Source organism: Papio anubis, chromosome 1, assembly GCF_008728515.1.
Source record: "Papio anubis isolate 15944 chromosome 1, Panubis1.0, whole genome shotgun sequence".
NCBI lineage: Eukaryota > Metazoa > Chordata > Mammalia > Primates > Cercopithecidae > Papio > Papio anubis.
The window spans coordinates 125,112,109-125,133,681 of NC_044976.1; the positions used below are offsets into that span (position 1 = coordinate 125,112,109).

The 21,573-nt window shown below is 45.3% G+C and overlaps 1 protein-coding gene across 1 annotated transcript; it reads right to left on the reverse strand.

The window, feature by feature from the left end:
• Positions 1-1,220: 1,220 nt before the first annotated feature.
• Positions 1,221-21,352, reverse strand: SHE (Src homology 2 domain containing E). Its single transcript, XM_009182255.4, has 6 exons — positions 20,533-21,352; positions 18,192-18,318; positions 7,296-7,601; positions 5,103-5,259; positions 4,515-4,634; positions 1,221-2,930 (listed from the first exon to the last, which is right to left on the reverse strand). The coding sequence occupies exons 1-6, from the start codon at positions 21,121-21,123 to the stop codon at positions 2,744-2,746; spliced, it is 1,488 nt and encodes a 495-aa protein (XP_009180519.1). The 5' UTR covers positions 21,124-21,352; the 3' UTR covers positions 1,221-2,743.
• Between the last annotated feature and the right edge of the window lie 221 nt (positions 21,353-21,573).

The following is a 21,573-nucleotide window of genomic DNA, read 5'->3' on the forward strand; positions in this document are numbered from 1 at the left end:
TATGGGCCAAAAATCATTTAGTGCACAAAGAAAAATTGTATAAAGCTTTTAGCATTTATTAAAATTAGAATAACTGCTGTATTCCCTTTGTAGAATAAGGTTAAAAGGTTTCATTTCTAGAATGTTAAACTACAAATAAGTTTAACACAATGAATAATTTGTATAAAAAAAAATAAATATTTGTTGAATGGATGCTGAAAAAACCTTTTAAAATCTTACACTAAAGATATAGTAAATGAACCAATACACATTTAAAACATTCTATCAGTATCCGAAAAAAACATTCCTTTTGGTTGGTCGGTTGCTTGTTGAGACACGGTCTCAACTCTGTCACTCAGGCTGGAGTGCAGTGGTGCGATCATGGCTCGCTGCAGCCTTGACCTTCTGGGCTCAGGTGATCCATCTACCTCAGCCTCCTGAACTGGAACCACAGGCATCCACCACCAGGCCAGGCTAATTTTTTTTTTTTTTCCCCGAGATGGAGTTTCGCTCTTGTCACCCAGGCTGGAGTGCAGTGGCGTGATTTTGGCTCACTGCAACCTCTACCTCCTGGGCTCAAGTGATTCTCGTGCCTCAAGTGATTCTCATGTCTCAGCCTCCCAAGTAGCTGGGACTACAGGTGCCCACCACCATGCCCAGCTAATTTTTGTGTTTTTAGTAGAGACGGGGTTTCACCATGTTGGCCAGGCTGGTCTCAAACTCCTGACCTCAAATGATCTTCCTGCTTGGGACTCCCAAAGTGCTAGGATTACAGGTGTGAGCCACCGTGCCTGGCCTAATTTTTGTATTTTTTGTAGAGGTGGGGTTTTGCCATGTTGGCCAGGCTGGTGTCAGAACTCCTAACCTCAGGTGATCTGCCTGCCTCAGCCTCCCAAATTGTTGGGACTACAGGCATGAGCCACCACACCCAGCCTACATTCTTTATTAATAAAATCACTGTGTTCCAGTGAAGAAAAGTTCCTCTTAAATTTTTAAAATCAAAGATCACACAACCTTTTGGCTGAGATCTTATCTGAATAAAGCAGCAAAAATTTACTAACCTCTAAATCTTATAGTTAAATATAACTAATAACTAGAAAGGTATATTTTCCTAAAAAATTAACCAAATCAACATTTTGTGTGTATTTATAAGCTACAAAGGTTAACTTTTGATTGATGACAGTCAGTACATTTGCATATGGGGCAGTTTTGAGACCCAAGTGACCAACCCCAGAATACAGACACATCTGCTGAATTTTAATTCTGGAGCCACTCACCATAGTACTCTTCTCACAGTATGCCATTCCCATGGTTTCTTTTCACAGTAAATAAACCGGTGATACAAGCTCATGATAAATCACAAAGATTCTAATACTATGAATCTTAAGTAACAGTATTTAAGAGAAAACCTCCAGGTCTTTTCAAACACTTCTGTAAAGGACAAGGCAGTCTGTTCAGTACAGAATGAGAGAATCTTTGTGGGCTTTAGAGACGCAGTTTGTACAATCAGATTTCAGGGTTATATTTTTTAAAAATTTACTACAAACACAAAGCAAATCTAATTTTAGAGACAAAAATTAAAAATTATTCCATAGCAACTAAAATGCCCAATGATGATGAAACAAAAGACACAAAAGTTATACATAATGAATTCAGTAACAAAACAGTTGTGGAGCTTTGCAAATTTCCAGAATTTTCAAATTCAGAAATGCAATCTTTGTTGTACCTTTTATTCTATAATTCAGAATTCTAATAATGATGCCAATGCCTAACAATATTGGTGATACGTAAACCTGGGGGATCTTCCTATTTATGCTTATCTCATTGATTTGCTAAAAAATGAGAAAATCCATAGAGATTGAGAGAACACACACTTTCTTGGAAAGGCTGACCAACAAAATAATCCTTAGGCCACACTCTGAAGTTGTGAATTTCCATGAACTCTAGAGCTGAATTAGGACTTCTGAGGGAGAAATACAACCTTCTTGCCCATCATTCACATTTTCTACTGCTCATTTATTTCCCCAATAATGAGTCCGATATAACATACTCTTCCAGTCCGCACCATCGTGTGAAAAAGCCACGTGGATTTTCTGTTGGTTTGTTTAGAGACCAGGTATTCCAGGTAGTAAGTAGGCACATTTCTGGAGAACTCTGATGCTCCTGAACTCTTGACTTAACTTTCCTGAGGGTCACACCGTAAAAAGAACACCAAACTCGAGCTGGAGGCAACAGCTAAATCATGATTTCTTATTGTAGAACTACTTAGCAAGGAAACAAGGGACAGGTCAGAAACAAAGTGTCATGGAATCACTTTAAGACCAAAGACTTGGCCAGGTGCGGTGGCTCATGCCTGTAATCTCAGCACTTTGGGAGGCTGAGGTGGGTGGATCATTTGAGGTCAGGAGTTTGAGACCAGCCTGACCCACATGGTGAAACCCCGTCTCTACTAAAAATACAAAACAAAAAATTAGCCAGGAGTGGTGGCACGCACTTAATAGTCCTAGCTACTTGGGAGGCTGAGGCAGGAGAATGGCTTGAACCCAGCAGTCAGGGGTTGCAGTGAGCCAAGACTGCGCCATTGCACTCCAGCCTAGGCGACACAGCGAGACTTTGTCTCAAACAAAACAAAAGACTCCGACTTTTCAAGGAAGACTCCCATTTTCTAGCAATTGCTAGTCCAGCCTTGTCCTCTGAGATGCTGGTTGTGCGCTGATGGTGCCCTTGCAGGTGCCAGAGGCCCAGGGCTTGCAGTGGCTGAACCTTAGTGAAGCTTGCTGTGCACGGGGTAGAGTAAAGTCATGTGTTCTGCCCCTTTGAAAGGCAACTTTTCATTGGAATAATAGTGTACCACTTCAGGGATGCTGTCAAACACAGCGCTTGTCTGATTCAGTGTGTATTTGTTGTCTTTGGTCTGAGCCACTATGATGTGGACACATCCTTGACTAGTCCTAGAATAAAAATCAAGGAGGAGACATGAATGAGTGGGCAGAGGATCCCTCCCCACTGGAAACAATTGCAGCCAGATTCACACTAAGTTGGTAGGTTCTCATCCATTCCCGGAATGGTTCTACACACACAGAAATGCATCTGACACTCTAGTGGAGCTCTCAGAAATTTCAGTCTAAATGCATGTAATCCTTGAGTGGTTTATCCTTATTACATATGAGTCATCAGGTACTGGAACAAAGAAAACAATTAAAAAGAATGCCAAGTCCCTTCTAGCCCTCAAATTGCAAAACCCGTGCTTACGCCCAAGCACGAGGCTACTAAGGTGAGACAGAAACTCATCTTCGGCTGGGCATGGTGGCTCAGGCCTGTAATCCCAGCACTGTGGGAGGCCGAAGTAGGCAGATGACTTGAGGTCAGGAGTTCAGGTCCAGCCTGGCCAATATGGTAAAACCTCATCTCTACTAAAAAATACAAAAAAATTAGCCAGGCGTGGTGGCAGGCACCTGTAATCCCAGCTACTTGGGAGGCTGAGGCAGGAGAATCACTTGAACCCAGGAGGCAAAGGTTGTAGTGAGCCGAGATTATGCCACTGCATTCTGGCCTAGGCAACAGTCAGACTCAACCTCCAAAAAAAACCAAAAAAAACCTCATCCTTCTCACCACAGCTAAAAGGACATATGTAAGGGTTCTTCTTCCCTTTTTTCCCCAAAAAGGACACATAAATAATAATAATAACCATTTCCTCCCCTCGCATCTGGAAAGACCATTCCTGGTTGTATAAAATGAAAGCTGGCACAGAAAGCTCAAAGATTTAATCCACAAGCACCAATTTCAGGAACACAGTCGAGCTATTCCTGGTATTGTATATCTGGTGGCCTATCCCATTTTCTGAGCCATATTGCTCAACTCCCCCGCCCCACTCTGTTCTTCTCCAGCCTGATTGTTTCAGCTGCAGGGGCTCAGCTTCCTCAGGAAGGAAATGCTGTTAGAGCTCTTGACAATGATCCTCCAATATAGGGCCACTGAACTCACAGAGCAGTGAGAATTTCCATCATACACACTCCACCAGGCCTACCAGGCAAAAGTGAATTTTCTGTGTACGATCAGACAGGGGGAGCAACAGGCAAGTTAGTATTTCCTTCTTTACCAGAAGAAACTGGTGTCAAAATTGCAGTTGGCATTTTGACAATCATTGGGGATCTTTATTTATTAAAGTCCCCAATACTAGGCAATAAAAGAAAAATGACTGTACTACCTGTTATAAATAATTCTTTTCATCAGGAATTATTTCTCTACTGAGAGGACCTACTCCAGATTAGGTAATGTAAGGTACAAATTGACTAATGCACAAAGATAATGCAATAAGACCTTCATTATCATAATAGATAATGGAGGCATTTACCCAATACCAATTTTGCATTCTCATCCGAGTGTCTCATGTTCCGCTGTCCAAACAAATGCCTCTTATTTTCTGCAATGCACACTCCTGTGAACCACCTTCACAGTATGTCTTTTTTGACTAGAAGACTGTCACACAGTGTTCCTTCCCCTTGGAGATGAGGAAAGCCATGGGGCTTACTTACTTTAGGGCAATGGAGTACCTGCTGTTCCCTGATTCACTATTTCGAACCAGGTAACCAGCTTCTTTGCAGGGCTGTAGTCGACTCTCAGCCTCAGCACGGCTGATGGCACCATGATACCAGCTGAAAAATGGGGGTGGAAGAGGGGAAGGCACCATGAGTGTCAAAATACAAATCCAGACTGGGCATCGTTCCATAAAGCGTTGTTTGAAATGAACTTCTGGCAGAGATGCAACAGCCTGAACTAGATCCTGCTTCACATTCAGAACAGACAAAATGCAGATCTGGGTGATCCCGGATCACAAAGCCTATCAATCATACAAGAGTGAGTTAACGGCGCTAGTGTCATTTCAACAGTTTTCACTCTCTACAGAAGAATAAGATTTACAATGAGCTTGTTGAGATGCAGTGCACTTTCCATTTTGCACAATGCACTGGGCTTTGAAGATGGGTTTTCATTAAAAGCCCCATCTAGGCAACTATTCATTAACAAAAATAATCATGTGAAATGGGCCAGTGTGCTCCCTGATACAAATCTGTCAGTAAGCTCCCAGCTATTTTCTGTTACAAGGGTCTGAGGAGGAGACTCACGGCTGCTTCTCCAGGGGCAGGCCCGGGTCCACTTTCTCCCCCTCACTGTGGTCCGAGAGGGCTGGCTTCAGGATCTTCTGGGTCCAGCTCTTCTGCCGGTGGTGCTGCCTCACTGTCTCCTCCCTGACGGAAGGTCGCTCAGCTCCTTCAAACTGGACTGGAAGAAAGACTCCAATTAACATCGCAGGCCACTGGGATGATCCATGTAAACTCCAAAGGAAAAAATCCTCTTTGCCTGCCTTGGCTCAGGAAATACGCATTTTCCCCCTTTAACGATAATATACTTCAAATTACCCTGGCTAGCTGAGCTCCTGCTGTCTTTGATATCTTATCACACTGCTAGCATCCCACATACAGACACTTTTTCTGTAAAATATTCATCAGTATAAAACAGTTTTAGATTATGAGAGGAAACCACTTTAATATATTTCAACATGGACTTTCAAAAAACTTGTGGTTTTGCGGCCAGGCACGGTGGCTCATGCCTGTAATCCCAGCACTTCAGGAGGCCAAAGCAGGCGGATCACAAGGTCAAGGGATGAAGACTATCCTGGCTAATCTGGTGAAACCCCGTCTCTACTAAAAATACAAAAATTAGCTGGGCGTGGCGGCACGTGCCTGTAGTGCCAATTATTGGGAGACTGAGGCAGGAGAATCACTTGAACCTGGCAGGCAGAGGTTGCAGGGAGCCAAGATGGCGCCACTGCACTCCAGCCTGGCAACAGAGTGAGACTCTGTCTCAAAAAAAAAAAAAAAAAAAAAGTCAAACTACTTGTCGTTTTGCTATGTTTAGAATAAAAGATTAAACATAGTTACAGGTTGAATCCTTGCAAGAATGTGTACCATCCTATAAAACCAAACCAACAGTTTTTAATATGAAATAATAAAGCAAAAAGAAAAGACAACTCAGAAACAGAAAGAGACTACCAAATACTACATCTGAGATGCCATGACACCTAGGCTGGACAGAAGGAGATGAAACGGCAGCACCTGGTACAGGACTGAGAGATGAGCAGGTACCCGAGAAGGCGACTCAAATCAAATGAAACTGACTCCAGGCTGGGCATGGTAGCTCTTGCCTGTAATCCCAGCACTTTGGGAGGCTGAGGTGAGAGGAACACTTGAGCTCAGGAGTTCAAGAACCACCTGGGCAGCATAGTGAGATCCCATCTCTAAAAAATTAAAGAAAAATCCGGGAGTGGTGGTGCACACCTGTAGTCCCAGCTCTTTGGGGGGCTGAGGTGAGAGGACTGCCTGAGCTCAGGAGGTTGAGGATGCAGTGAGCCATGATTGCACCAACGCACTCCAGCCTGGGTGACAGAGTGAGACCCTGTCTCAAAAAACAAGAAAAAAGACAAAAACTGACCCAAATGCTTGCTATCAAATATATTACCTTCTCCCTTCACATTGGTTATACTTTTTTTTTTTTTTTTGAGACGGAGTCTCACTCTGTCACCCAGGCTGGAGTTCAGTGGGGAGATCTCAGCTCACTGCAACCTCCACCTCCCGGGTTCAAGCAATTCTCCTGTCTTAGCCTCTCCAGCTGTAGCTGGGACTACAGGTGTGCGCCACAACACCCAGCTAACTTCTGTGTTTCTAGTACAGATGGGGTTTCACCATGTTGGCAGGATGGTCTCCATCTCTTGACCTAGTGATCCGCCCACCTCGGCCTCCCAAAGTGCTAGGATTACAGGCATGAGCCACCACGCCCGGCCTGGTTATACTTTTGTATTATTATTATTTTTGAGTCAGAATCTTGCTCTGTCGCCCAGGCTGGAGTGCACTGGCGTGATCTTGGCTCACTGCAACCTCCCTACCTCTTGGGTTCAAGCGATTCTCCTGTCTCAGCCTGCCCAGTACCTGGGATTATAGGTGCCCGCCACCAGGCCCAGCTCATTTTTGTGTTTTTAGTAGAGATGGAGTTTCGCCATGTTGGCCAGGCTGGTCTTGAACTCCTGGGGTCAAGTGATCCACTTGCCTTGCCCTCCCAAAGTGACTTGGATTACAGGCACAAGCCACCCACCCAGCCAGGTGTGTTCTTCCAATGGTCATTTCAGGCATTTCCAAAACAGCTGCACACTGAGAAGAGAAAGGAATATAAAGGTACCCACAAGGAAAAAAACAAATGCCGGGCCGGTGCGGTGGCTGGAAGCCTGAAGTCACACTGGGGCGGGCCTGGCCTGGCGCCCTCACCTGACAGAGCCCGCACGATCTGCTCCTTCTTCCACTCCCACGGCTGCTCATACTCAGCCGCGGGCCGCTCGTCGTTCTCGGGCAGCCGGCTGTCAGGGGGCCGTGCCTTCCCCTCTGCCCTGGGCCCCCCTTCTGCAGGCTCGTAGGGAGTGTCGTACAGCTGTGGCGGCTTCCCCAGGAGGTCCTTGGAACTCCGTCTTTTGGCCAAGGTCTCTGACTTCAGGCCACCCTCTGCAGGTTCACAGGGACTGTCAAGCAACTGGAGAGCCTTCACCAGGGGATCTTTGGAACCCCGTCGTCTAATTTCTGAAAAACACACACCATACACAATGCCTTGAAAGCAAAGGTGCCATAAAAGCCTGGTCATTAACCCAATTACCTCAGCACCTCTGTCTGTCTGAAGGTGGCAGATAACTCCAAGATTGTTCCCTGATGGGCTGATTACTTCTCAGCTGTGTTACAAAAGCAAAACGAAGGTGCCTACAACTTCTTCCCTCCAGCTGCCTGAGTCAGATAATGGGATCCACCTTTTTTTTTTCCTTTGAGACGGAGTCCTGCTCTGTCGCCCAGGCTGGAGTGCATTGGTGAGATCTCGGCTCACCGCAACCTCCGCCTCCTGGGTTCAGGCCATTCTCCTGCCTCAGCCTCCCAAGCAGCTGGGACTACAGGCGCCTGCCACCACGCCCGGCTAATTTTTTTTTTCTTTTTTTGTATTTTTAGTAGAGATGGGGTTTCACTGTGTTAGGCAGGATGGTCTTGATCTGATTTCATGATCCGCCCACCTCGGCCTTCCAAAGTGCTGGGATTACAGGCATGAGCCACCGTGCCGGCTGGGATCCACTTTTAAGGTGGGAGATTACATTTGAAGACAAGCACACCTCTGGGGTGCCACTTGCAGTTTGTAAGTAGTGGCCTCAGGGTAACCTGCTTAAGTTCCAGGTTCTGGTGTCTGCTCTGAGTATAGCTCACCTTCCAAGTTTTTTTATCTTGTCAGGAAGCCCAGATAAAAGAATTGTAATAAAATGGACTGCAAGTCAAAAATGCATTTAATACATCTAATCTACTCAGTATCATGGTTTAGCCTAGCCCACCTTAAACGAACACATTAGCCCACAGCTGGACATGATTATCTGACACAAAGCCCATTTTGTAATAAAGTTTTGAATATCTCATGTAATCTGGCCGGGTGCGGTGGCTCAAGCCTGTAATCCCAGCACTTTGGGAGGCCGAGACGGGCGGATCACGAGGTCAGGAGATCGAGACCATCCTGGCTAACACGGTGAAACCCCATCTCTACTCAAAAGAATACAAAAAACTAGCCGGGCGAGGTGGCGGGCGCCTGTAGTCCCAGCTACTCGGGAGGCTGAGGCAGGAGAATGGCGTGAACCCGGGAGGCGGAGCTTGCAGTGAGTCAAGATTGTGCCACTGCACTCCAGCCTGGGCGACAGAGCAAGACCCTGTCTCCAAAAAAAAAAAAAAAAAAAAAAGAATATCTCATGTAATCTACTGAATGCTGAAAGTAAACACCAGAATGGTTATATGTGACTCAAAGTACAATTTCTACTGAATGCATATCACTTTTGCACCACTGTAAAGGTTGAAAATTGTAAGTCAAACCACAGTAAGTCAAGGACTGTCTGGATATTCAAAGCACTGCTGCATATACACTGAGTTAAAGCATTTATGTGCATCAGTCAGAATTCTTGACTCCTATGCAGTTTCAATAAACTGGGGGAAGCCAGACACATTCACAAATAATATGTATTCGGCTAATAACTCCAGGATAAATCAAAGTAAAAGAAGTGTTACAAGGAAAACCAGTAATAACAACTCAGCAGCTAACATTTATCAATGGTTTAACATGTATGAAGCACTATTCTAAGTATCTAGTAACTTTCACAATCACTCTGCGATTATGGGATATCATTATTTATTATAGAAGAGAAAACTGAAGCACAAAGAGTTTAAGGAAATTGCCTAAACCAGTAAGTGCCAAAGCCTGGATTCAGAAGCAGGAAGTTGGGCTCTAGAAGCTATACTCTTTAGCCACTACACTTGGATTGACTCCAAGTGGAAGAGAAATGGAAGATGAGTTGACTTTGATAGAGAAGGTCATTTCCAGTGGAGGAAGCTGCATGAGTGAAGATATGGAGGTGGGAACGACAGAGGTCTTGTTCCATAATGAGGAGCTGAGAGATGAGTCTAAAGGCCAGAAGGCCACAAAGGAGAGAGGCAATGGGTAGTGGGAGAAGCAGCTGGAAGCATAGGCAAGCCAGGTGCCAAGGTGTAGACATTTTAAAAGTAAGGACACAAAGTTTAGACGGTTGTGTATGTAATACAAAACCATTATAAGGTTTTTTGTTTGTTTGTTTTTAGCAAGGAATAACAATTACATGTGTGTTTCACTGGAAGATAACTCTAACCATGGTGTACAGGATAGAGTAAATCAGAAAGGTACAGTCTGAACTGGGGCATAAAAATAGATGGAAAAAACCAGATGCAAACCAACCAACTACTAGCTAGCTAACCAGCCAGCCAGCCACAGTGAAAAGGAACTAGCAGCACAGGGTGGTGAGCAGCCTGGGGTCAAGGGGCCTTGCCAGGTAGACTTAGAGATGGCTGGAGTCTGGACAACCAGAGCTGGTGATATAGAGTCTACATTATACACCAACAGAAGCATCATTTTTGTGGCTCTTCTAAACGCCCATCAGGAAGCCTTCAAACCATCCTCTACCTGGTCATAGTCAAGGAGAAACTTTCTATATGCAGATATCTCATCTCATCTCTTAACACCTCATAAGCTCCCGACGGTCTACTTAAGAAGTGAAGAGGCTGGGCGTGGTGGCTCACGCCTGTAATCCCAGCACTTTGGGAGGCCAAGGCGGGCGGATCACAAGGTCAGGAGATCGAGACCATCCTGGAGAACACAGTGAAACCCTGTTTCTACTAAAGATACAAAAAATTAGCTGGGCGTGGTGGCAGGCGCCTGTAGTCCCAGCTACTCGGGAGGCTGAGGCAGGAGAATCGTGTGAACCCAGGAGGTGGAGGTTGCAGTGAGCCGAGATAGCGCCACTGCACTCCAGCCCGGGAGACAGAGCCAGACTTTGTCTCAAAAAAAAAAAAAAAAAAAGTGAAGAACACTCAGAACGGCATAGGAGGCTTGTATGAGTAGGTCACTGTCTTTCTCCCCAATTTCTTGACACTACCCTGCCCCATCTCTCCACAATTCAACGCTTTGCTCTGACCAAGTGGAACTTCTACAGTTCCCTGCATACTACACTGTCTTGAGCCCACCGGTGTCCTGGCAATCTTGCAATCCTTTACAATCTAACTCAGCATCTTCTCCTCTCTGGAGAAGCCTTTCCTGCCCACCTTCTTCTCTGATGCCCCACAGAGTTGATCAGGTGCTAAGGCTGGACCAACCCACTCTCACCCTGCTCTTCTCCCACTGCATCCATTTATATGTTGATGCATTTGTATTTTCAATTTGGTGGAGTCTGCCAGGGCAGAGACCACCATATCTTGTTTATTATTGCAGGACATATCATTGTGCTAAATAATGACTGGACGGATGGATGGGAGGAGAGGGAGGGGAGGGAGCTGTAGAATGTCTCCAGGCAGGTGACAGTGTGGATCTGGATGAATGTCAAGGGGTTAACAAATGGATCGTTGTGCATATTGTGAGAATGAAAGCAATCACAAGAGAAAAGGAGGGCAGATTGAAAACGAGAGAGGATCAAAGGCAGAATCTGGGACTCCTTCAGTTAAGGGTGGCTGGAAGGAGAGGTGCCAGCCAAGAAGGCTGAGGGGTCAGGTGAGGAGGAAGAGGCTTAAGAGACCGCAGGGCCGCAGACACAAAGAGTGGAAAGACTTTCTATCTGTAACTTCAAAACAGGCATGGGGATGGCCCGTGGAGAAATACCACTGACTCATTAAGACCTCTATAACAAAAAGAGGGCAACAAATCAGGGAAACGTTATTAAAATCAGGACACCAAATTCAAAAGCGCAAAACTTAGGTACAGGCTGAGGTTATAGTTCTCTGCTGACTAGGGGCCGTCAGCAGCTGTCTCAAATTCTGTGCAGGGACAGCTCATTGAAATCACCTGGGGGCTTTAACGCATACTGCTTTAACCACCAGAGGTTGGGATTGGATTGGTCTGGGGCGCAGTGTGGGAGTCAGAGTGTAAAAATCCCCCAGGTGATTCTAAAGAGCAGCTAAACCTGAGAACCACTTCCACAACTCCTGGGTGCCCATAGTCCCCATCCTGCTTCCTCGTGCTCCGGAGCCCATCTGTCATTGCTAGTCCCATCCTGAGGAGAAAGGTACTGCCTGTGCCTACAACTTTCACATCAGAATGTAGGAGTCGGAAGAACTGTCCCTGGCCCCCACCCCCAGGCCAGGCCAGGTATCTGGGGTTGTCTGAGGTCAGAGCTGCATCTCCTGAGTTCCTGGACTCTCAATCCTACAGCTTTTCTTCTTCATTGCTTACTCCAAACGGAGATATGGAAAACAAGAAACAAAAACATACTCTGCTCTTGGCTCAATTAAGACAAGGCTGTAATTTTTTTAAAAGGAACTTTTCTAAAGAACGAAGAAAAGGGAAGCAGAAAACACAAAGGAGTTCGAAGGATGAATATAGAATAGAATTTTTAGGTTTCTAATCATAGTTTACACTCAGTTGAGACCATCTGGCACAGGCTGGGGAAACCCTTTCCCAAGGTCCTCGCTGCAATTCTGCCCCAGCTAAACTAAGAAGAAAAAGAGGTGATTCCAACCTTAAGACAGAAGGAGCCCTGCTCACAAGGACATTTTAATACATTTGGATTAAAATGATGTACAGGGTGGACGGGCAGTGTTCCCACCAGGCCCTCCAGCCCACCTCCCCTAAAATAAAATAAAATGATGTATAGTGATTAGAATCTTGAGTTATTACACGTGTTTGAGTTTTTACTTTTGCAATGAGGTCCTTCTATATAGACAGTCTCCCCATACTTAAAGTTCTGGGAGATACACAAAGCATGGAGTTGAGAATGCTTTCTTGCAGGATCCTGGGATTAGGCAAAATCTGCAAACTGCTATCATCTTTTGAATCAATGTTTAATTAGGGGGAGAAAGGGCTTGAGCACAGGCCTCCCCTCCCCATACCACCCGCTCCCTTCAAGGGGAGTAACCTTCCAGTCCATTCCAACACCTGGCTGCCCCCAAACCTGAGGCGCCACAGAAACAGAAACAATCGTGGGGCCGCAAGCCGACCCTTCCTGCAGGGAGAATAGCCCCTGACGTGCAGAGCTGGCTCCAAGAGGAAACGAGCCTGAGAAGGAGGAAATGGCAAGAGGAAGCTACACCCTGGCTGCCGATAGAGGCCATTTACCACAGCAGACAACAGAATGCAGGGGACGGGCAGCAGATAAACACTCATTTGCGCCTGGGGCTGAAGCTCAGGACTGACCTGCACTTACTAAAAACATGCGGTTGGTTGGTGTGAAACATTATACGGGCCCAAAATTTTCCCTTCTCAATCCCCAACTCGCTGCAGGTAATTATGCCATTCACACAAAAACAAGAAAGTCTCAGCAGAAGACTAAGATTTTCTTTTACTAAATTAATTGTAGTTAGCAGTAAGTATTGCCCTATATAGTCCAGAATGCTCTATGAAAATAGAATTGTCTCTGGAGTGTCTAACTCATGGCTGTATCGACTAGGTATACACCTGCTAGGTGTATTATGCCCAGAATCTCACTGATGCCTCACTAAGGCAGTGACAGATGTGTTACCCCATTTTCACAGGTGAATACACGGAAGCCACGGTCATGCAGTAGCTATGGTGAGGCCAATTATTACCAACTCCAGAGTCCATGCCTTATGCTCAAATGATTTCATGTAAAACGTTAATTCCAATTTCCAAATAATGTGCCTTTTTCCCTAATCCATTTTAATCCATTTCATGTTTCCAAAACATTAAACTTAGAGCCTCTTAAGACTCTTATTTTCCTTCTGGCATCAGAAACAGGGGTGTTGGGCAATTTTTTACTCACATCTTTGATCAGTGCTCAAGCTTTTAAAATCACTTTAATATTTTCTTACTGAATAAATCTAAACATCTGAACAAAAGCAAGTATAATTCAGAAACCCTGAAATTTAGCAAGGAGAATAAAGACAAATCAAAACCAGTCTTCATTTGCACTTTTTTCCATAAGGTTTTTTCTGTTTAAATCTCAGGCAAAGATGGACATAATTTTTTTTTTTTATTTTTTATTTTAGAGATGGGGTCTCACGATGTTGGCTAGGTTGGTCTTGAACTCCTGGTCTCAACTGATCCTCCCACCTTGGCCTCCCAGAGTGCTAGGATTACAGGCACGAGCCACTGGGCCTGGCCAGATGGACATAATAGCTTTTTTTTTTTTTTTTAATGGAGACTCAAACAGTGAGGTTCTCTTTTAGATTTGGCTATTTAAACAAACCAACAAAATCATTTGGAAGTAAAAATAAAATTTTAAAAATAATCTTCAACTGGAGCTCAAAAGCTAAAACCACAGCTTGCTGAATGACATGGTATTTTCAGTTGTATAATTTGGACAAATTATTTAATCTTTCTGAACCTAGGTTTCCTCAACCGTATAAAGAAACCCACTTGCATGGTGGCTCACTTTGTGGCTGGCAATCCCAGTACTTTGGGAGGCCAAGGCATGAGGATCACTTGAGGTCAGGAGTTTGAGACCAGTCTGACCAACATGGTGAAACCCTGTCTCTACTAAAAATACAATAATTAGCCAGGTGTGGTGGCACATGCCTGTAATCCCAGCTACTTGGGAGGCTGAGGCAGGAGAATCACTTGAACCTGTGAGGCAGAGGTTGCAGTGAGCTGAGATTGCATTCCAGCCTGGGCAACACAGCAAGACTCCATCTCAACAAACAAACAAAACACTTTACAGGGTTGCTGCAAGATTTAGTGAGGTAATTTGGCCAGGCTGGTACCTAGTAAGCTCTCAATTTACAGCTGTATGACATCAACTGCAGAAAGAATCCTCATGCTAACTAGCCAATGGGAACTTTTAAAGACCTGTCCAATGCTAACGTTTCAAAGTGCTGGCTAAAACTCCTAATGCTAGACTATGTAGAATATTTCTGCTAAATATTTAGCTAAATATTTTAGCTAGACTAGTTAAAATGTTCCTGTGAATTTAGCAGAAAAACAGAGGTTTATATGAATATTGCCTTGTATTCAGTCATATCTTTTTATGAACAATCCTTTGGATAAATCTCAGTGATAATTTCCTCGTAAATTCATAAATTCTTAACTTTTAAAAGAACAAAGTTTTGGGGAGACCCAGGGAGCCTGGGTCCCATAGCGATTTGGCCACAGGAAAGCCATGGGCTTCTCTGGGTTTCCTCTGCCCCTGAGGTAGATGCTGGCTCCTATTCTCAACTTCATGGCACTTAATCATGCTTTTCAATGACTTATTTTCTTTGCTGGTGTTAGGTCTGTTTCCCCCTTAGGTTGTGAGGTCCAAGGGCAGAAATCATGTGGGTCTTGTTTCCTGTATGCCCAGAGCTCAGGACAGGGCCTAGTACATAACAAGTAAACTCCCAAGAAATATTTGTTGGGTATTCTAAAACAACATATGGGCAGTATTCCACACACCTAAGATACTGTTAAAACCAGACCTGTAATTCCCATTTCACTGGTAGAAAAAAGGCAATACAGAAATGGCAACACAGATTTAACCACTCCACAGTTTAACTGTGTTCATTAAAATCCTTTCCATCTCCAGAAACGCTGAAACAAGTAAAAAAAATCTCTATCGTTTCTCAAGAAAGATGGGAAATTTCTGAACTCGGACTTGACAATCAGGTACACAAGGAGCAAACTGAATAAAAAAGTAAAAGGTTTAAAAAACAAAAAACAAAAGCCCAGCAGCAAATCTTTTATTTCTAGCTTCCGATAAACTCACTTCCTGTTATTCTGTCCAGCTTCTAACCTATGAGTAGAATAAGAGGTAGAGTCTCTACACTGATTTCGAATATTCGAAATGAAGAAACTTTAAAATCCACAAATAAAATTTTTTTAAAGTTAAGAGCAAAGTATACTTAGATCACTAGTTTAGAAAGTAATTTGGATTTTTAATAAATTTGAATTTATTTGCCAATTGAATATATTAATTTTGTATTCCTAAATGAATTTATTTTCAGAAATTGTTTAAAACAGAGCATGGAACTTAATACATCCTCAAATATTAAATGCTAGTGATTATTATTACATTTATTCCATGTTGGACAATTTTGACTTCTGAAGACAACATTCTCGGTTGGGCGGAAAAATGCCTCACTTATGGGTGAAGTTTACGGTGGTTTTGCATATGGCATTTCAAGTGTGTCCTAAACGCCATGTGGTGTCGGGGGCAGACCACTCAATGTGGAGTGGGAGATCCGGGTGCTAATTCCTGCTCTGTCTCTTAAAACGTCTCCTGAACACAGGCAAGCCTGAATCCCTTTGATCTTGTTTTTTTTCACCCTGTCACGAGGGGGACAGCATTGTAGTCCCCTAGCTTACAGAGCTCTTGTGGGAATTACATGAAAAAACAAACAAAAAAACCCCCAAAATTATATTCATTTTTATAAAATCACAGCACGTTCCCTCTTATCAGTGCAGCTCTCCAAATAAACAGATGTACGGTATAAACTACCTACTTTAGTTAAAGAAAAAGAATAATAACCCAAGGACAAAGAAAGGTGAATCACAATTAAGCATAAAACTAAGAAAATCCTTTTCCTCAATTTTATGTAAAAGTAAATCCTTTACCCTATTCCTTTCAAGGCTCTGATGTTTTTTAAAACTCTGACAGTTCATTTTCACTTCCTTTCATTCACAGATTTCATTAGGGGTCACAGTCCAGTGACCTTCAGGGTCACAGCCTGGCCAGGGTACACCCTCCCCTCACGGACTGCCTTATCTCTGTAAGCAGAGAAGCAGGAAGCGGAGCCAGGCTTTCCTGTTCCAGCTCGTTTTCATTCTGAAGCCTGTCTTGGCCCTTCCAGTGTGCTGCCGCTACCCTCTGCTCAACTCATTCTGAGACTATACTTACAGAACCTGAGCTTGACAGCTCTTCAATCGGTTCTAAACAGAAGGGACAGAGTCTTTCATGTGGGACCAGTTACTCTTCCCAGGCATGAAACCCACAAGATTCAAATAAGGCTCCCTTGAGGCAGCACTCAGCAACTACATTTTTCATTATGGATAGAAGAATGTTTAAGGAAAACTAGGTGAATACATAAAGTTCACAAATAACTCTATATTATTTCTATTTAAGTATCATTTATATCAACTTAATTATGACTAAAAGGGAAAAGTTTGACACTAAGAATGACAGAGTGACTGCTTAGCTCACAAATTGGAATTGTTCTGACTTGAAAAGTTATAAGATTAGTCTTTGGTTTTAGGTGGTTTGCCTTGAATGGCTTGGTTTACAGCAGTTTTTTTTTTTTTTTTTTTTTTTTTGAGACAGAATTTCGCTCTTCTTGGCCAGGCTGGAGTGCAACGGCACGATCTCGGCTCACCACCACCTCTGCCTCGCGAGTTCAAGCGATTCTCCTGCCTCAGCCTCCCGAATAGCTGGAATTACAGGCATGCACCATGATGCTGGCTAATTTTTTGTATTTTTAGTAGAGACGGGATTTCTCCATGTTGGTCAGGCTGATCTCGAACTCCCGACCTCAGGTGATCCGCCCACCTCGGCCTCCAAAAGTGCTGGGATTACAGGTGTGAGCCACCACACCCGGCCAGCAGTGATTGTTAATTATTGCTTAGTAATTAAACTTTTGGCTCCAATATTGTAGAACTTGAGAAAGTCTTCTACTACAAAATGCAGAATCGCATCATATTTGCATTTTTTTTTTTTTTTAAGACAGAATTTCATTCCTGTTGCCCAGGCTGGAGTGTAATGGCATGATCTCAGCTCACTGCAACCTCTGCCTCCCAGGTTCAAGCGAATTCTCCTGCCTCAGCCTCCCGAGTAGCTGGGATTACAGGCATGCATCACCATGCCTGGCTAATTTTGTGGTTTTTTTTTTTCAGTAGAGACAGGGTTTCTCCACATTGGTCAGGCTGGTCTTGAACTCCCGACCTCAGGTGATCCTCTCACTTCAGCCTACCAAAGTGCTGGGATTATTGGCGTGAGCCACTGTGCCTGGCCTTTTTTTTTTTCCCCCCCCCCCGCTTTGTCGCCCAGGCTGGAGTGCCGTGGCGTGATCTTGGCTTGTTGCAACCTCCTCCTCCCTGGTTCAAGTGATTCTCATGCCTCAGATCCTCAAATAGCTGGGATTACAGGTACGCACCACCATGCCCAGCTAATTTTTGTATTTTTAGTAGAGATGGGGTTTCGCTATGTTGGCCAGGCTGGTCTCAAACTCCTGGCCTCATGTGATCTGCCCACCTCTCTCCCAAAGTGCTGGGATTACAGGTATGAGCTACTGTGCCTGGCCATGCTTGCATTTTTTAATAGATTAAACTCCCTTAAGTATGTATTAGATCCTTGGTAAGATGTATGACTCCCATTACGAATGTTAAAGCTTCTGAAAGTGGCCCCAAAATGTATATAATCATGTTAAAACTGAACATCACATTCTGAGCAAATCTGCACTCATAAATGTCACCTTGCACAGAACTAGAAAAACTATAAAGACTCCTTTAAATTCTAAAACTCTGAAGGATACTAAATCATAAAGGAAGTTACCTAGTCTGACATTAGTTTGGGGTCTAATTTCTGTTTCTTCAAGTCAGCAGGATCTGGTTAAATTGTTTTATCCCTCTTCCCCAATAGACACGGGTTGCTGTATTACAACACTCTCACTGAGTGTGAGATTTCAGTCCCTATTCTGCAGAGCCTGCTTACAAACCTGTTATCATTTGTTGTGCATCATATGGTTCCATGTAACCGTCGTTCTCTCCAACTCTCTCTGCATCCCTTTGACCCTTCGTCCGTTTGGCATCATAAGGGTCAGCATAGTCTTCTAAAATGATGACCTGTAAAAGAACAAGAGAGGACAGTTGCTAAGGGCCACCATAAACCAAAATGGCAATGGTATCAAAATGGCTACTGACATCTCCTGCATCTCCAAAGAGGTCAAAATCTCTACAACCAGTTCCAGATAGCTTTTGCACTTGATTATGTGTCCCAGTTAGACAAACACCTGATTTTTTTGGTCGTATAGTTGATTTGCAACAATTCATCTAAACTCTTTCACTTATCCCCAAGGCTCTTTATACCTTCCTTTATTTCCCCAAGCAATAAAACATTTTCTGGGTTAGAGGGTGGCAGGGGTGGATGTGGGGAGTGAAGGGTACCCGTGGCTTTACAGCAAAAAGGGTATGTGGCTTTACCATATACCCTATGAATTGAGTTTTTCAAACTTCAATCCGCTGAGCAGTACAGTCATAATGAGTCAGTCAGTCATCCACCAGCACTGGCTAGGCACTGTGAGGGAGTCAAAATAAACCTAAGACATGCTTCCTGTCCTCAAGGAGTGGATCACAGCTCCAAAGAGACAGGTTTCATAAATGAGAAACAGATCAGTACTAAACAGTATTGTACGCGTTCTTCGTTCAATAATTCACAGGCAAATTGACTGTCACAGGCTACAGACCAGATAGGGTTTTGATCCCTATCTGGGATCTCCTATTTTGTTTCAGAAAGCATCTGTCTTTCCAAAAATAGAAGGTGCCTGAGGAGGTGATGTGTGACAACATGGGTGACAACACCAGAGGTTAGGGAACCCTTCTCAGGGAGGAAGCTCCAGGCCTTGCTCCACAACCTCCGTTACATTCTCCAAAGAGTTTAGAAATAACACTGGAGTTGGTGAGAATTCAGATACATGAGGAGAAGCGAAGAGGAGGAAACAGCCTGGAAATAGCCTCAGAAACCTCAGACATCCAGAAGTGACAACCATAAAAATAACCAGACAACCACTGCAAGGGACTGTGACTGCGACTGCCATTCACTTAACCAACATTTATCTTGACTACCCACCATGTGTACTGCAGTTGCAAGATACAGTGAGGAACCTAAGATGATACTCAGCCCTTGGCTTCAAGGTGATTATGATCTAGTCACACAGTCAGGTGGACCACTGAATAACATATGAGCTGGGTCCCTGTCCCATCTTTACACAGCTCTCCACTCAGTGCTTGGCCCAGGGTGGGCATGCTGTATTTACAGTATGAAAAAATGGAGGAGTAAATAGAAGTGCTCAATGCAGACATACATAGCATGTATTATGGGCTCTTGACTTCATACAGGGAGGTAACAGGTTTGAAGCCAGGGCAAGAGAATATTAAAGCTCCCATGTTAGGAAATGATCGCCTGGACCGGAATCTGAAATCTCGGTTTGAGCTCTTTTCTCTTCCCGTTTCACATCGAAGAGAAGATAAAAACAACCAAATCAGACCAACTCAACTCAGCAAGAATGGATGGAGTCCCTTCCTATGTTCACACTCCCTTTCTTAACTTTTCCACACTGGACAGCACCCAGAAAACCTCCAGTGTGTCGGTCGCAGGACACATCCTCTCTTCTCATCTGTAATCTCCTTGAGAGCATTTTCTTGTCATATTCTGTATTCCCCAAAGTCTCTGATGCCCTGTGCCCCTTTTCTCATATGGTTGCTGCACCACAAATACCCATGGAATGAATGAAAGGGCAGCAGTCTTGGAGACTTGCTGAAGCTCCGAGGAGCCCTTTACTCGGTGGAACTGCAGAAAATGATGGAACTTCCAAATCAGTGGAGAAGGCGGTTGGTCAACCCATTTCCTGAAGCTTTGAAATGCATACTTCACAGTTGAGATGTTACCATTCCTTATGTTCAAGAAGCATAAAAGTCATACACAAGTCTAGCTTTGCAATTCCCCTGAATATCAAAATTAAAATAAACTACATCTATAAAGGGGTCAAATGAAACCAAACAGGAATATCTCATTCAACGACTCTTCTAAACTGCTAACAAAATTCAATGGCTAGTACATTTCTGCAAAGCTCCCCACCCCTAGAATAAGAATTTTTCAAGAATTAAAAAACAGTCTAAGAATTTTAAATGGTCGTTTAGAAGTTCCCGAATTGTGGAGAGAGAAAGGACCTTAGGAAACCTATCCTCACCGCCTCTTAGGTCTAAAGAAGCTTAGGGCTTAGCAGGTGCCCCGGGCTCCCCTTCAACTGAGAAGTGGTCCAAGGGAGGCTGTATTCTTACCGTGTCTTGCTGCTTAATAATCTTGCTCTTGTCCAGCTCTGGCCCCAGGGAGGAAGGGGAAGAGGACGCGGAGGAAGAGGAGCTGGAGCTGGAGCTACTGCTACTGGGATAGTTGCTCTTCCCGTTCTTCTCCTGAGTGTCCACCTTGATGAGCCTGTTGATGTAGGTGCTGCAGCCAGAGCTCTTGGTCGCACCCCGGTGGGGCTCCTCCTCTGTGGCCCGGGAGTTTTTGCGGCCCTTGCCCGCGGCGGCCTGAATCAGACCCTGCAGGCTGTCGCGGGACAGCCGGCTGTCCTTGGGGCCGACGCCGGCCCTGCCGCTCCCCAGCTCGGCCGCCGAGTTCTTGCGGCCCTTGCCAGGACCCGGCCCAGCGCCGCCCGCCTCCGAGTTCTTGCGCAGTTTGCCGCCGCCGCCCCCGGGCTTGGCCCGCTCCGACACGGTCTTCAGGTTCAGGGGGAACTCCTTGAACCACTTGGCCGCCATGAGGGGGCCCGGGCCGGCTCGGCCTAGGAGCGTCGCGGCCGTGGAGGAGGCGAGCGAGGAGGCCCAGCCCAGACACGCAGAGGCGCCAGGGGTCGGGGGCCACTGCATTCCCCGTGACTCGGGCGCTGGAGGCCGCGGCGAGGCCCCGCGACGGCTGCTCCGCGCGCACCCGTCCGGCCGTCGCCCACGCCCGGCAGGGTGGGGTCCTCACGGCCCGGGGCGCCGAGCGGGCGGGCGCTAGCCTCTGCCCCGGACACGGCAGGCGACAGGCACGACGCACGGGGGCCCCGCCCGGGCTCGTCTTCAACGCCTGCCCGTCCGGAGGACACCGTGGCTCTCGGAGACAGCGAGCGCCGGGGTCTTCCCCCTGCTCTTTGCTCCCGCGGTGGGAGAGGCTAGGCCCACGGAAGCCCCCTGCGGCCCAGCCCACGCTCCCAGGGACCAGAGGGGACCGAGCGGAGGCGGCGGGAGTGTCCTCGGCGCCGCGACAGACGGTGGACGGACGGCGGACGGCCCATCAACTTCGCGCGCCCCTCCCCTCCGCGGCTGGCGCCTCCC

Bases quoted from the DNA above. Each gene is read 5' to 3' on its own strand.
- SHE (XM_009182255.4), bottom strand. From the start codon at position 21,123: ATGCAGTGGCCCCCGACCCCTGGCGCCTCTGCGTGTCTGGGCTGGGCC. The intron at 18,319-20,532 runs GTAAGAATACAG...GTTCTTTTACAG, and splicing joins TTATTAAGCAGCAAGACACG to GTCATCATTTTAGAAGACTA. The intron at 4,635-5,102 runs GTGAGTCTCCTC...CCCATTTTTCAG, and splicing joins CTGCCCCTGGAGAAGCAGCC to CTGGTATCATGGTGCCATCA.